We start from the raw sequence: 15,359 nt of genomic DNA on the forward strand, positions 1-15,359 counted from the left end.
TTTCAGGTAGCTTTAGAAACTTTGGGGTCGGCCCCTGCTGGTCCTGATCGAACCCTCTGTTAAAGAGCACACATTCCTTAGAGTTACCCTGTTCCCCTTCCCATGGGTACTCAGTCAGCCTACGTTTTCAATGCATTTGAGCACGTTCAGTTCTGATTTTATAATTGGATAAAGATAACTACAAGTTCTTGAGTGCAGTGACAAAACAAGCATTGGCATAGCCAATAGGTCTCGTCTTTGGGACCTTATAAGTGTTTATCCATGCAACAGTTGATGTTGTTGCACCAAGGATATTGTGCTGCATAACTAAATACTCATAAGGTCCCAAAGGCGAGACCTATTGGTAATGCCAATGCTTGTTGACTTTGATGCAGCAATGCCTAGAAAAAACGTCTCCAGGTTAGTCACCTTTGTTTTACGTTTGTCTTTATGAACTGATAGATTAGGTAAATGTTTAGAATAAGATAGCAATTTTGCAGTCAGTGTCCAGTTTGGCTTTGGTGAAACAATACCTTTAAAAGTTTAATTGATGCATTCTACATGATTCAAAATGATGGAATCACATTGGGCGAGTCGTCCCACCAGAGGATGCAAATAAAAAGTTGCCCTCCTTGCAAGCTCCTTACATATTAATTCTGTTAGAACTCCTCTTTTTACATGTGTGTGGTGAATGCTAGGCTCTAGAGGGTTATATGGGCTCCCCCTCTCTTTTTATGAATAACGCATTGAAATCATCCCTGACCCCTAAATTAGAATAATAAATTAGCAACTATACCACTGCATCTGCTGATCTACCAGCGGGTGATGAAAATTGATATAGGGTTAAAAAATATTAGCCTGAGTAGATCTTTAAGCTTGTCCATAGGATTATGCTTGTCATATTGCCAATTGGATGGAAGTATTTCAAACATTTTAGCACGGTTTTCTGTATATTATTTAAAGAGGATAAAAAGAAAGAGTCAAGGCGATCAGTACAAAAAAGAATCCACGAAATAGTGAAGATTCTCTGTCTGCACACACAGAAAGCTAACTTAGCAAAATATATTCCTCTTATCATATCTCCTTGATCCCTAAGCCCCATCTGATTCCACTATTATTCAATATAAATTGTGTAACTTCAACCACTGTTCATTCTGTAAGTAGAGTGAAAAACACTGTCTTGTATTTACCCCCACATTTGCCTTATCTCATCATCTTCCCAAGTTTCTGTAGCTATCATGCAGCTGACTTGCCGTCGGCACTCCACTCAGCTCCCGACACCATGTTTGAGAGAGTTAGTTACATGACTTGCAGGTAAAGGCAAGTGTAGTGTCTATAAAATGTTCACCAGCATGTTCTGAAAAATACTACATGGGCACTGACTGCATCGGAATTTTGAGGGCCAAAAACTGCCAAAATTTGATAGACAAATTTCCATCAGCATTGAAGGATGTCGGTGAATTTTGCATCAATATGTTTCTACATCTCAGTGGTTCCAACTATTGCAGAACTGCAGTTGCGCAGTTAGACAACGCATACATGTGGTTGATTTCAATCCACTGCCTTGGTGGAGTGTCAAGGTAAGTCAAAACGCAAATGTTGTGACATCTGGATGAAGGATATTGGAAGGGGATGTTTGAGTTGTAATTTGGGGTATTTTGCAATTATCACTCTCAGCCATAATGCACAATTGCACTTTCTTAGGTTCAAAGACAGTGGCATGAATGAAACCGAGATAATTGGAGTGTTTATTTACCTGTTTTATGTGGAATTAGTAGATGGCTGTTAATAGCCTTATTGCCACCTTCTATTGGGCATTAACAACTGTAATAGGCCCTTCCCCTCGTGCTCCTGCATATATTTGTGGGTTCGTCAATCAACAGTAGCTAAAACCCTCTGCAGTTATATTAGCCATTCAGTGTCCTCAGCAGAGAACAGTACTACGTAATTCACTATTCCACATGCTATATGTATATTTTTTATCAACATATGGAATGTTAAACCTCTATTTATCCAAATACCAATAATACATAACAACTCTATACTTAAGAAGATTTTTTACCATTGTGGTGTAAGGGGTGAGACAATATGAATTTCTTTTGATTAACTATGTTTATTTAGTCGTTAAGTATTACTTAGATTTGATGAAGATAAATAATTCAGTTGGTTTATAAATAAATGTCTGTACATGAATGACATAGTGTAAAGATAGCAGCGTATTTTTTATAATTCTCATGATAAAATGATAACCATTTCAATATGCTTATTACTACAGGAATGTGCAAATTAACGCTGACTGGCGCTATTAAGACCTACAAGCCCAAAAAGCAGTTTTTCAATGTCGAAGATACAGTTCAATATGAATGTAATGATGGATATCACAGCTACCAAAGCAACATTGTGGACACAGCGGAATGTACAACAAAAGGATGGCAATTTATGCCACAGTGCAAAGGTATGTTGCCTTGCTTACATCGCTGAACTTCAGATCACTTAATTTCCATAGGCCAAGGGAGTCCACCTCTGGTCCATTAAGGTCAAAGCTCTGCCAAATATGTTGTTAATCCATGTGGAATTAATTTAGAATCCATGCTTCCTATTCACAAAGGTAGTTCTAATGCAAAATGTATTTACGCACTCTTTCATGGCTTTATGAATTGTCCTCAAAATATCTGAAATGGGAATAAATTGTGAATAATCGTGATCTAATTATTCAAATTAGTAAAAATAGAGAGGACTGTGCCTCCCTTGCACTCTTACTGAGCAGGAGTTGGACGTTTTGGGGATGATACATAAGACCTGTACATAAGAGTACCTCTACAGTGCGACTTCCCATACTCCTAAATGATTTTGTGAGATTAATCTTACTGTAACTATTGATGGTCAACATGCTAATCTTCTCTATTGACTACCTAATGCTTATGATTGTTATATTGTAGCAGCCAATAAAGCAGCTTCTGTAAGACTAGAGTAATTAATTCAGTGAGTAATGTATTATGTTAGATTGATCAAAACCATTGCATATACATAACACATATAAATAACTTAATTTACAAGATTAAAATTTGATAAAAGTCCTTGTGCAATCCATCTTAGAAGTTGGTGCGGTTTAAAAGAACCCACAGGAGAGTGTCTCCGGAGTCAGGTTTTCCTTTCTTCGTACAGTGGTGTCATTTGATTTCAAGGGGGACCTTCAATGGTGCCAGAATTATTTATTCTATTTTATTTATTTGTGCAAATTACCACTGTGCAAGATAGGCCCTCTTTCCTTATGTTTTGTTGTCCTGCTCGGCTGCCTTGGCTCTGCTGTGTATTTGTGTGTGCATTCTCTTCTCTACTATGTTGAGAAACTTTTGTGAAGCGACAGATCTATTGCGTGGAATCAGATTTGGAGTAGGCTAGCACCTTCTCTGCAGATGTGAATCCCAGCTTGGTTGTAGATGGGTCGAAGAAGTTAACGTTGTTCTTTTGTTAGACTTGTGCTAATGCAGATTATGTGTACAAGAACTTCCGGTCCATGAAAGCATAGTCATCAGGTGTTGTCTCCAGGCTTCCTCTTCCAGGGTGGAAGGTGAGGTAGGATTAGCATTATACCCAGCTGATATTTAACCTCATCGCTGCAGCGGTAATTTTTGCGCTACGCGGCTTTTTTCAAAAAGCCGCGTTAGATGACGAGCTCAGCTCGTCATCCGCACACGCCCCCCCGTGGCTGATGACGAGCTGAGCTCGTCATCAGCATCGAAGGGGTTAAAGTATTTTTTTTTCAGTGCGATGTTGAATCCTGCAGTCAGGTACGATTGTGGTTTGGCTGCAACATAGTCGTTCAGTACAAGCTAGCCATGTGCCCTTTTTGTAAGGGCGGTCTTATTTTCTGCAGTTAACATCACTCTGATGGTGTTAGAGACCACTTTCTTAAAGCTAGTATGGGTCGGTGAGGATTCCCATGCAATTTCTAACCCTAATTGGTTTAGGGAGTCTCTGAGGTATATTCCGGCTGGTGAGGACCCTTTTTGTGACAATTCAGCCCAGAGATGACAATTTAATGTGTTTTGCTCTGCTCCTCTGATCTTATACCAGCATTTTATAAAAGCGCCCCCTCTAGCTGTTTCTGGAGCCCAAACTCTAGCCTTATTTGCTCAGGCTAGGCATTGTTTGGAATGTGAAAGATCGTTCTGTATGACCTGGTGATTATTTTTTCCACGGTGATTGCATCTCTTCCTCGCATTACCTCACTCCCGTATGTCATCGTCAGAATGAGTTTCGTTTGGATGACCCCAAGTAGGGGTGTCAGTGAATGCCCGGCATGTGCTTTTTTAGAGTCTTCATGAAAAAAGTTAGTGTTGCCTTTCCATCTTAGTGCTTTTTTTTAGGGTTGAAGGAACCTTTGTTGTCTTGCAGAACTCATAGGTATTTTTTATTCCTAGTTCTATTCGTTGTTTATCCAGGAACCATAGAGGTGATGTTTTCTTGGAAAGATTTATTGCCATTGTTTTTGTTTTCTTACATTGATCTTAAGTGCGTTCTCTTGTGAATATTCCTGTGTTGCATTGAGTAGTGTTGTAGACCAATTGGTATTTGGCTTACAAACACTTGGTTGTCGGCATAAAGAAGGTTGGAGATAGTCGTCTTACTGAGCTTTAGGGCATGTGAATTGCACTTGTCCAGCTGAATAGCATGGGAGCAGGGACGCACCCTTGTTTTAGCCCTTTGGTGGTGGTGATGCGCCTTGATAGGTGTGACCCCATCCCCAGTTTGAATTTTACCCATGACTCTGTGGTAGAAATATGAGTTGCTATAGAAGGGCTGGTGGTATGCCCCAATTTTGTAGGTTCCGTCACAGTCCTACTTGATCGATGTTGTCAAAGGCCAAGCTGTAGTCGATGAAGCACAGGAATAACGGTTGCCTGGCTTGTTTTGTAGTGTCAATCAAGTGGGTTAGGCCATGATGTTGGTAACTGTTCCCATGTTTTTGCAGAAGACAGTCTGCTTTAATGGTATAATGGATGAGGGGGAGACCCAAGATTTCAGTTCTCCCAGGATTAATCCTGCGTAATATTTGGCGTCATTGTTCAGTAGTTTTTCACATTGGCCTTGTCATTCTGCTTGTAAATTGGTGAAATTATTGATCCTTTCTATGATTCTGAAATTATTCAGCTCACCATGATCTGGTGTATTTTGGTTCCATTTGTAGCTGCTTGTCAAAAAATGTCTACCAGAGTTGTATATATCAATTATTTGTGCTAATAAATGCAATGTACTTAAATGGCAAATGTAATAAATCTGTGTTTGAAGGTCCTAGGTCAGAGAGGTTGTATTTTGTCCCAGATATATCACATGGGATCTTTCACTGCTAGTGTTCTGAAGCACAAGTAATGGAGGCATCTCAAATGGGAACTAAATGTTGTATTTTGAACTTGACTCTCAGGGTAATGCGGCAAAGCATTCCAAGTCTTACTCTGCTGTCTAGCCATTTTTTTTTGTAAAAAGTAAAATACCCCATTACATCCACTACTAAAGGCTAAACACTATTTAAAAAAATACATCTACCCAATAGTAGGTTGAAATGCCAATGGTGACACCCTTTAAAGGGTCTCAACCAATTAAGAACACACACTTATTAAAGGCCTTACAGGTTGGGTAATCCCTAAGTGTACTGAAGACCCATGCACTGATGATACCTTTAGCAGTTTGCACACAATATTCTCTGTGAGCATACCCTTACAGAAGAGAGGCGTTGCTCAAAATTCAGGTCTTGCTTTTGTATCGCAAAACACACAAGATGATGGACGGAATGTTGCACAATGGCAAAACATTCACCCCCAGTCACAGATCTGGGTTTAATCCATCGTTATTTTGCTCACCAAGCCACCCCAGTTCAGACATGGTCATATGCAAATCAGTCTTGACCCTGTGCCTCATGGGAACAGTCTAGCCCGAACTACCAAGCCATGTCTTTCCTGTACCGGAATCAAGCATCCAAGGACCGGTTTCTGGCTATCAGCCGTCTTCAGCCAGGATAGCTTGACTCCAGTGGCCTAGTGAGCAAGGGACCCACGTCTGGGCATACCCTTCCCACATAGGGTGAACAGCAAAACACACAAGATGATGGACGAAATGTTGCACAATGGCAAAAAATTCACCACCCCCAGTCACAGATCTGGGTTTAATCCATCGTTATTTTGCTCACCAAGCCACCCCAGTTCAATCAATCAATCAATCAATCAACAGAATTTGTAGAGTGCACTACTCACCCGTGAGGATCTCAAGGCGCTGAGTGGGGGGGGGGGGTTGCTACTGCTCGACTAGCCAGGTCTTGAGTTGTTTCCTGAAGGAGAGATGGTCCAGGGTCAGCCGTAGGTGAGTGGGGAGGGAGTTCCATGTCTTGGCTGCCAGGTAGGAGAAGAAGCATCCTCCGACGGTAGACTTCCGAACTCGTTGGACGAAGGTGAGGGCGAGGTTGGCGGAACGGAGCTGGCGGATGCGTGTGTAGAATGTGAGGCGGCTGTTGAGGTACTTCGGGCCCGAGTCGTGGAGAGCCTTTTGTGCTTGAGTGAGGAGTCTGAACGTGATCCTCTTGTTGACGGGGAGCCAGTGCAGGTCTTTCAGGTGGGCAGAGATGTGGCTGCGGCGAGGGATGTCGAGGATGAGTCGTGCTGAGGCGTTCTGAATGCGCTGGAGTCTTTTCTGGAGTTTTGCTGTGGTTCCAGCGTAGAGGGTGTTCCCATAGTCCAGACAGCTGGTGACGTTGGCCTGGGTGACCGTCTTCCTGGTTTCGGTGGGGATCCATCGGAAGATCTTTCGGAGCATGCGCAGGGTGTTGAAGCAGGATGATGAGACGGCGTTCACTTGCTTGGTCATCGTGAGGGAGGAGTCCAGGATGACGCCCAGGTGGCGTGCGTGGTCCGTTGGTTTGTGTGCGATGCCCAGGGCAGGGGGCCACCAGGAGTCATCCCAGGCCGAGAGAGATGGTCCGAGGATGAGGACTTCCGTCTTGTCTGAGTTCCGTTTTAGACGGCTGATCTTCATCCATTCTGCGACGTCTTTCATTCCTTCCAGGAGGTTGGCTTTGGCGGTGGCGGGGTCGTTGGTGAGGGAGAGGATCAGCTGGGTGTCGTCGGCGTAGGAGATGATGTTGAGGTTGTGTTGGCGAGGGATGGCTGCAAGAGGGCTCATGTAGACGTTGAAGAGGGTGGGGCTGAGTGAGGATCCTTGCGGGACGCCGCAGATTACTTCGGTGGCCGCGGATCGGAATGGGGGGAGGCGGACTCTCTGGGTTCTTCCGGCGAGGAATGAGATGATCCACTCCAGGGCCGCTCCTTGGACCCTGGAGTTGCTAAGGTGCTGTATCAGCGTGCGATGGCATACGGTGTCGAAGGATGCTGAGAGGTCTAGGAGGATAAGGGCAGCGGTTTCCCCGTTGTCGAGCAGGGACCTGATGTAATCGGTAGCTGCGATGAGAGCGGTCTCAGTGCTGTGGTTTGCTCGGAAGCCGGACTGTGAGGGGTCGAGGGATCCATTGGTCTCGAGGAAGGTGGAGAGTTGTCTGTTGACTGTCTTCTCGATGACTTTGGCTGGAAAGGGGAGGAGCGGGATGGGGCGGAAGTTCTTGAGGTCCGTGGTGTCCGCGGTGGGTTTCTTCAGGAGGGCGCTCAGCTCAGCATGTTTCGCGCTCTCCGGGAAGGTGGCCGTTGCGAAGGAGCTGTTGATGATGTTCCGGAGTTGAGGTGCGATGATGGAGTCGGCTTTGTTGAAGATGTGGTGTGGGCAGGGGTCGTTTGGGAAGCCGGAGTGGATGGTGTTCATCAGGTGGGTGGTGTCTTTGGTGCTGACAGTGGTCCAGGACCGGAGGGTGGTGGTGGGGGACGCTGGTTCATTGGTAGGGTGCGTGGTCTGTGCGCCAAAGCTGTTGTGTATGTCGGTGATCTTGCGGTGAAAGAACGAGGTGAGTGAGTCGCAGAGATCTTGCGAGGGTGTGATGTCGTTGTTGCAGGCGCTGGGGTTGGAGAGCTCTTTAACAATGCTGAAGATTTCCTTGCTGTTGTGGGTGTTGTTGTCCAGACGTTCTTTGAATGTTGTCCTCTTGGTGGTGCAGATCAACTGGTGGTGTTTGCGGGTGGCGTTCTTGAGGGCTGTCATGTTTTCTGCTGTCTGGTCGTGGCGCCAGGCTTTCTCGAGAGTTCAGCAGGTTTTCTTGGAGTTTTTGAGGTCATTGGTGAACCACAAGGCTTTCCTGCTGCCAGGTCTGCTGGGAATAGTCTTCAGTGGTGCGAGGTCGTCGGCGCAGTTGGTGAGCCACTGTGTGCCACTGTGTGAGGTTCCGGTGGCCAGTTCAGACATGGCCATATGCAAATCAGTCTTGACCCTGTGCCTCATGGGAACAGTCTAGCCCGAACTGCCAAGCCATGTCTTTCCTGGACCAAAATCAAGCATCCTAGGACCGGTTTCTGGCTATCCGCCGTCTTCAGCCAGGATAGCTTGACTCCAGTGGCCTAGTGAGCAAGGGACCCACGTCTGGGCATACCCTTCCCACATAGGGTGAACAGCAAAACACACAAGATGATGGACGGAATGTTGCACAATGGCAAAACATTCAACCCCAGTCACAGACTTGCTTTTGTATCACCACAATCGTTGAATGCAAATTATAGAGACAAACAAAATACACATCAAACTTTCAAGGTACTATTTATTTATTTATTCACCAAATGGTATCCTGGCACTGGCCATAATGTTTAAAGGTGGTACATGAGAAAACGAGAGAAGGACCATGAGAAAAGACAGATCAGAGTTCCAAGGACAGGGGGCGACTCAGTACCACTTACTTTGGAAAAAGCCAGGTCTTGAGTGCCTTTCTAAACTTTAACAAGTCAGTTGTATTTCTTAGGAAAAGAGGAAGTGAATTCTAGAGCTTAGTGGCCCAGACGATAAAAGTCCTGCCTCTTAACCTGCATTTGCTAAACTTGGACTCGGAAAACAGATTAGCAGATGTGGACAAAGATATCTGTTAGGGATATATCTTCTCAATCTCTTTTGTGAGGAGACAGGGCCCGTCTCATAAAAGGCTTTATAGGCCAGGCAAAGAGATTTAACCTGAATTTAAGTGGCAGCCAGTGTAGCTCCTTTAAGGCAAAGGATGCCGAGGCTCTCCGAGGTCTGTTTAAAGCAAGTTTAGCGGCTGCATTTTGCACCCTTGCCAGACGATGCAGGAGGTAATCAGGTGCATCCAAAAGAAAAGTAGTCTAAACAACTAAAAACAATGCTTCGGACATCCAAATGTCTAGAACAAGATGGAAGCAACAGGAGGATCTTCCAAAGGGTTTTCAAGAGCACAAAGCAAGTTGCAGCCATTTTATTTACATGACTTTCCACTCAGTTTGTCGTCAAAGGTGACTCCCAGATTCAGAAATTTGTTAACAGGAGCAACAGGCCCCTTAAGAGTTCCAGGTCAGAAATTGGGGGATAAAACCTCTGGGATTGTACAGGCAACGCAGAAGGGTATCTCTGTCCTATCCCCATTAACTTTCAATGAGTTTAGCCTGAGCCGCTGAATAATGTCAGTCATGCACTCATTACAGGCCAAAGAAACAATAAGCTGAGTGTCATCAACGTAGTTAATCAAAGCCACTTTATGAGACTTAATGCCGCTGAATAATGTCAGTCATGCACTCATTACAGGCCAAAGAAACAATAAGCTGAGTGTCACCAACGTAGTTAATCAAAGCCACTTTATGAGACTTAATAAGTCTAATCATTGGGCCATGTAGATGTCAAATACAACTGGGCTGATGGCAGAGCCCTGTGGTACTCCCTGATTAGTGGCCCTGATCTGGGAACAATAAGGAGGTAGAGCCACTACTTGACTTCCATTCTGAAGGAACGAGCACAACCATTGCAAGGCAGTTCCACACACTCCAAATGACTCCAATCAAGCTAGAAGGGTGGCATGACACGCAGTGTCGAATGTGGCCGAGATGTCCAATAAGATCAGTGCCGCTGACTGCCCTTCATCAACTCGCATCCTTAGCTCGTCCATTGCAGTAATCAAAGCTGATTCAGTACCATGGCCAGGCCTAAATCTGATTTTTTCTTTCTTCCAGTAGCTGGTATTTTCTATATATTGGACTAAGAACCTGATAACATCACGTTCTACAATTTTCACCGGAAATGGAAAAAGAGAAATGGGTCTGTAGTTATTCATGACAGCTGGATCAAGAGATGGCTTTTTCAAGATAAGTTTGACTATGGCATTTTTCCATGCAAGTGGCAATGTGCCCGAATGCAAGATTAATTGCAGATTGGCCTTAACAGGGGACAAAAAGTTTGTGCATATTCCTTCCAGATTTCAACTGGGAGGACATCCACGGGTGAGCCTGACGAAATAGTCCTGGCTATAGAATTAAAGCCTTTCACGGACAAAGGTTTAAAGCCATCTAATTTGCCCACTGCTGATTGGACACCACGTTAGGTGGCAGTACATATGAACTGTTCCTCTGTTCTACTGCTCTTCTATCACCTGTCAATAACAGAAACAATATACGCAGTGATTTGCTAGCAGCAGTGTATGCATCAATAAAGATTTTTATTACGAACATTATTTGATGATGGGGTGTTCCAAAACCTGGTAACAAAGATGCATGCACCACAGAGCCTTTAACTACAAAAGTAAACTCAAGCACATTGTTTGCGCCTAACTTATAGAGAGACAGTGGATTTACCCTATTATCACTGCTGAAACATCTATCCAACTGGCAAAAGTGCACAGAAAAAATCTTTAATGATTCTCTCTCTTGCGCTAATGATTAGTTTTATTAAAGATTAGTTAGTGGTGCAGAACATTCTAAAAGTCAATGCACTGTGGAAATCCCCACCACCCATATCATTAGCTCTCATGCAGTAATTTAAATGGCTGCCTGCTGTGCCAGACAGAGATGGGGATCTGCATGACAGGAGTGCCAGACAGGCCATTCTGCCATTTCCTCAGTTGGATGAAGGTAGAGCGGCTGCTTTCAGACACGAAGGTCTGTCACAAGGCAGCCATGCCTAATGCTCCCTTTCTAGTTACAGACTCTTGCAGTATGGTCCAGTTTGATCATACTTGCAAAGGCTAATTAATGTTGGTTTCTGCCCCGCCTTGCACATGTGCGGGAACGTGCTATCTCATTGATTGAATAGTGTTTTATTCACACTGAGTTAAAAATAGATATATAAATAAAGAATTTATGTGGGTCATGATCCGAGAGAGCAGACACATATTCAATAGAGGCATTCAGTTGAGCTTCTGGTTTCACCATTCTGTATAATTTCAGTCTTTACAGCAAGAACAAATCGATCCCTCTTTACCAGTTCACAAGTAGTCAAATTTATCAAGGAACCAATTCTGTGGGGTTATGACGATGTAACGTTGTGAATTTCAAAAGTCACTAATTTAAACAAGCATTGAAAATGCAATAGGTCCCGCCTTTGATTAAGTTAAAGCGATTTGCTTTGCTAGCACGAACCCTCCTGAGGCGGAAGCCGGGAGTCTGTCTGTTGTATTTTTAAAAATTACTACTGTCACTTTCTGCTGATTTTAATAGCACTTACTTGTATATTTACAACAGGACTCCGCCCTTTAGAGCGCCGCACAGCCGATTAAACGCTGGTCGCGGACCCTTCCTGAACAAACTTTTCCCGCCGGGGAGACACGAGGCCACGCCCACTCGGAGGCCACGCCCCCCTTCACTGTGCTTAAAAGCGCCGATCCCTGCGCCCACTGCTAGAAGCACGAACCCTCCTGAGGCGGAAGCCGGGAGTCTGTCTGTTGTATTTTTAAAAATTACTACTGTCACTTTCTGCTTATTTTAATAGCACTTACTTGTATATTTACATCAGGACTCTGTCCTTTAGAGCGCCGCACAGCCGATTAAACGCTGGTCACAGACCCTTCCTAAACAAACTTTTCCCGCCGGGGAGATACGAGGCCACGCCCACTCGGAGGCCACGCCCCTAGGCCATTAGCCCTCCCTATTTAGAATGTGCTTGTACCATATGCGCAGCGGACGGGCGCAGCGGGTGCGCCGTTTGCGCGTCAAAGGCGCGCCTAAGGCAAGCCCGTCTGCGCCCGTCATCACCAAGACATCGCCTTTCGCCAGTCCCCCTGGTCAAACTCTGCCTCGGTGCCCTTTTGGTACAACCGAGAACACCTCCTTGCCTTAAACCCTGGACAGAGATGTATTGACGTGACAGGCATTCTTGGTCACACGAAACTCTAATGCAACTCCTGCCACTTCACCGCTGCTAGCCCAAGTCGCATTCAAGAAAAACAATACTCACCTACCACTTCTCCCCTCACGATTCTTCAACTCAATGTCAGGTCGCTCACCAAACACCATCTTGAGGTTAACTCCCTCATATTGGATGAGAACCCTGACATTCTCTTCCTCTGCGAAACCTGGCTGCAATATGGCGCGTCTGCCATTCCCAACCTCACGCTCCCAGATGACTACCATATGTCAACTATAAATCGCGATACGAGAGGCGGTGGCATCGCGGTAATTTATAAAATGCAATTCACTTGCTCATTTACTAAAGAAGTTCTTCCTGACTGTGAATGCGCCCGATTTAAAATTACAACTAGCCCACACTACACAATGTCTGGCCTTTACATCTACCGCCCACCTGGCCCTGCTTCCAGGTTTATCGATGCCCTCCTCGAGATGACAACCGCTCGGTGCGCCGGGACGCTCCTTCGCTGGAGCAGCCGTGCGCAATACAAATAGCACTAACATAACATAACATAACATATTGTGACCAAATCTGCTAATTTTACCATCTTGGGCGACCTCAACCTCCATTTTGACTTATCTAATGACCCCACTATTAAAAATCTCCTTACCGATCTCTCTGCCCTACAACTTAATTCCCTTATTCAGGCTCCTACCCATCTAGCCGGGCATACTCTGGACCCGGTCTTTACCAACATTCAAGAGGCCACTACAGAGATGCCCATACCAATGGGATGGACGGACCACTACCTCATTAAACTAACTATCCTAGTCTTTGGACGACCGCACAAAATCGAATCTACCCGCCGCCTTAAAAGACCATGGCACAAACTATCCACCGCTGTCTTCCACGACACCCTAGGGGAATTCCATCGGGAAGCCAACCAAGACATTAATACGACCTATAACGTCTTTAATGACTGGATTACGGGTGGACTTGATACTCTCATTCCAGCAAAATTGACCAAAGGGTGTACCACACCCTCCAACCCCTGGTATAATGACGCCCTCAAAACCATGCGCAAGGAATGTAAAAGAGCAGAGCGTCTCTGGAGAATAGACTTTGACTGTAAGGACAAAACCAACTATACATTGAAACTAAAATCGTATCACAAAGCTATCCGCACGGCTCGTGCAGCTTTCTATGCTGACAAAATTAACTCGAGTCCAAACCCTGCAAAAATAATCTTCAAACTAGTCCAAGAACTTCAGAGCACCAGGTCACCCTCCCCCAATATTGCATCTGCTGAACAATATGAGCAACTTGCTACATACTTCGTAGAGAAAGTTCAAAATATTTACAAAACTTTCTCTCAGCACCCCCTCCACCCTATCAAACCCACCAATTCCACCTCCGACTACACCCCTCTTACTCAAATCCCTGACATCTCTCCTGAAGATCTAATCAAACTGTGCAGAAAGGTGAAATCAGGCTCCCCTGCGGACCCTATGAGCCCTACCCATTTCATGGACTCGCTTGATTTCTTCCTGCCTCCCATGACTGACATACTCAACCTTTCTTTCTCCTCCGCTACTGTTCCGGCAGCCTGGAAACAGGCATGGGTGTCACCCATTATCAAAAAACCCACCCTGGATCCATCTAAGCCGGAAAACCTCCGACCCATATCTTTGCTCCCTTGACTGTCTAAAATTGCAGAGGCCCACGTTAACGGCGTCCTCTCCAAACATGTGGACCTGAATGGCATCCTGGACCCATCCCAAAATGGGTTCAGACCAGGCCACAGTACGGAGTCTGCCCTACTGGCCACCTCCGAATATCTCCGGACGATCTTAGATTCCGGTCAGAGTGCTGCGCTGATTCTTCTCGACCTCAGCGCAGCCTTTGACAGGGTATCCCATGACATCCTTCTTAAACGTCTGGAGATGACCGGAGTTTCTGGCCTCACTCTGACCTGGTTCCGCTCCTTCCTTAAGGACAGATCCTTCCGGGTGTCAGCCCCCCCTTTTCTTTCCAAACCCCACCCCATAGCACAGGGATTTCCTCAGGGCTCAGCGTTGAGCCCTTCCCTCTTCAACCTTTACCTGCAGCCTCTTGCTGCGGTGGCCAAAGAGTGGGGGCTGACGCTGGTGTCGTATGCCGACGACACCCAGTTGGTCATCACCCTCACGGAAAGCCCCTCCATCGCGGCCTCCAGGTTCAGAAATGGCCTGGCAGAAGTGGCGCAATGGATGACGGATAACTACCTACAACTGAACGCGGGAAAAACGGAAGTGCTACTCCTTGGCAAAAACACCAGCCTTTGGAATGAGCACTGGTGGCCGTCATCCCTTGGTTCCATTCCCCTCCCTAAGTCCCTTGTAAAAAATCTAGGAGTCTGGATGGACGCCGCACTCAGCTTCCAGACTCACACCAAGAAGGTGGCCGCCACCTGTATAGGTCTATTGAGAAGTCTCAGCTCTATACTTGGCTTTTTCGACCCGAAGGTCCACCAGCTGATCGTCCAAGCAACTATCATTTCTTGCTTGGACTACGCGAATGTCCTCCTCCTAGGCGCAAACAAAGCAGAAATTGCTAGACTCCAACGCGTGCAAAATGCGGCGGCAAGAGCTTTGGTCGGCCTTCCCCGCAGATGCTCAGCCAGAGCTACCATCCGCAAACTTCACTGGCTGCCCGTTGACTCCAGAATTCAATTCAAAGCTCTCATCATGATCTTCAAAATTTTCAAACTGGGAAATCCCACTCTCCTACAAAATCTCCTCAGTCCCTACGTTCCTGGTCGTTACCTGCGCTCCTCTAACCAGTATCTCTTGAGCGTTCCCCGCGCAAAGCTCTGCCGCACCGGAGGTCGCTCCTTCAGGGTCTTAGGACCCAAGCTTTGGAATGCTCTGTCCACTAACATCCGTTCCCTAGATAGCCTTCCTACTTTCCGAAAAGCCATCAAGACCCTCCTGTTCCCCTCTGGTTAGCTCTTCACTCCCCCTCCCCCCCTACTTGGTAGGTTCTGTGACTCTTCTCAGCGCCGGGACGCCTCTTCGCTGGGGCAGCTGTCACGCTTTACCAAACCCTAGAATAGAATAGAATGGTATTGTACAGCAAAGCAAATGGCGTTAACTTAATGAAAGGTGAGACCTATTGCATTTTTCATGCCAACCTTT

General features: G+C 45.7%; 1 protein-coding gene across 1 annotated transcript in view; it reads left to right on the forward strand.

Moving 5' to 3' along the window:
- The window catches only part of LOC147747716 (coagulation factor XIII B chain-like), a 444,785-nt gene that overhangs the window by 179,978 nt on the left and 249,448 nt on the right, over nucleotides 1-15,359 (forward strand). The window contains exon 4 of the mRNA XM_086926046.1: nucleotides 2,255-2,434. Coding sequence (XP_086782172.1) covers nucleotides 2,255-2,434 — 180 coding nt within the window. The remainder of the gene's footprint in view (nucleotides 1-2,254; nucleotides 2,435-15,359) is intronic.

Source organism: Lissotriton vulgaris, chromosome 1_1 (genome assembly GCF_964263255.1).
Source record: "Lissotriton vulgaris chromosome 1_1, aLisVul1.2, whole genome shotgun sequence".
Lineage (NCBI taxonomy): Eukaryota > Metazoa > Chordata > Amphibia > Caudata > Salamandridae > Lissotriton > Lissotriton vulgaris.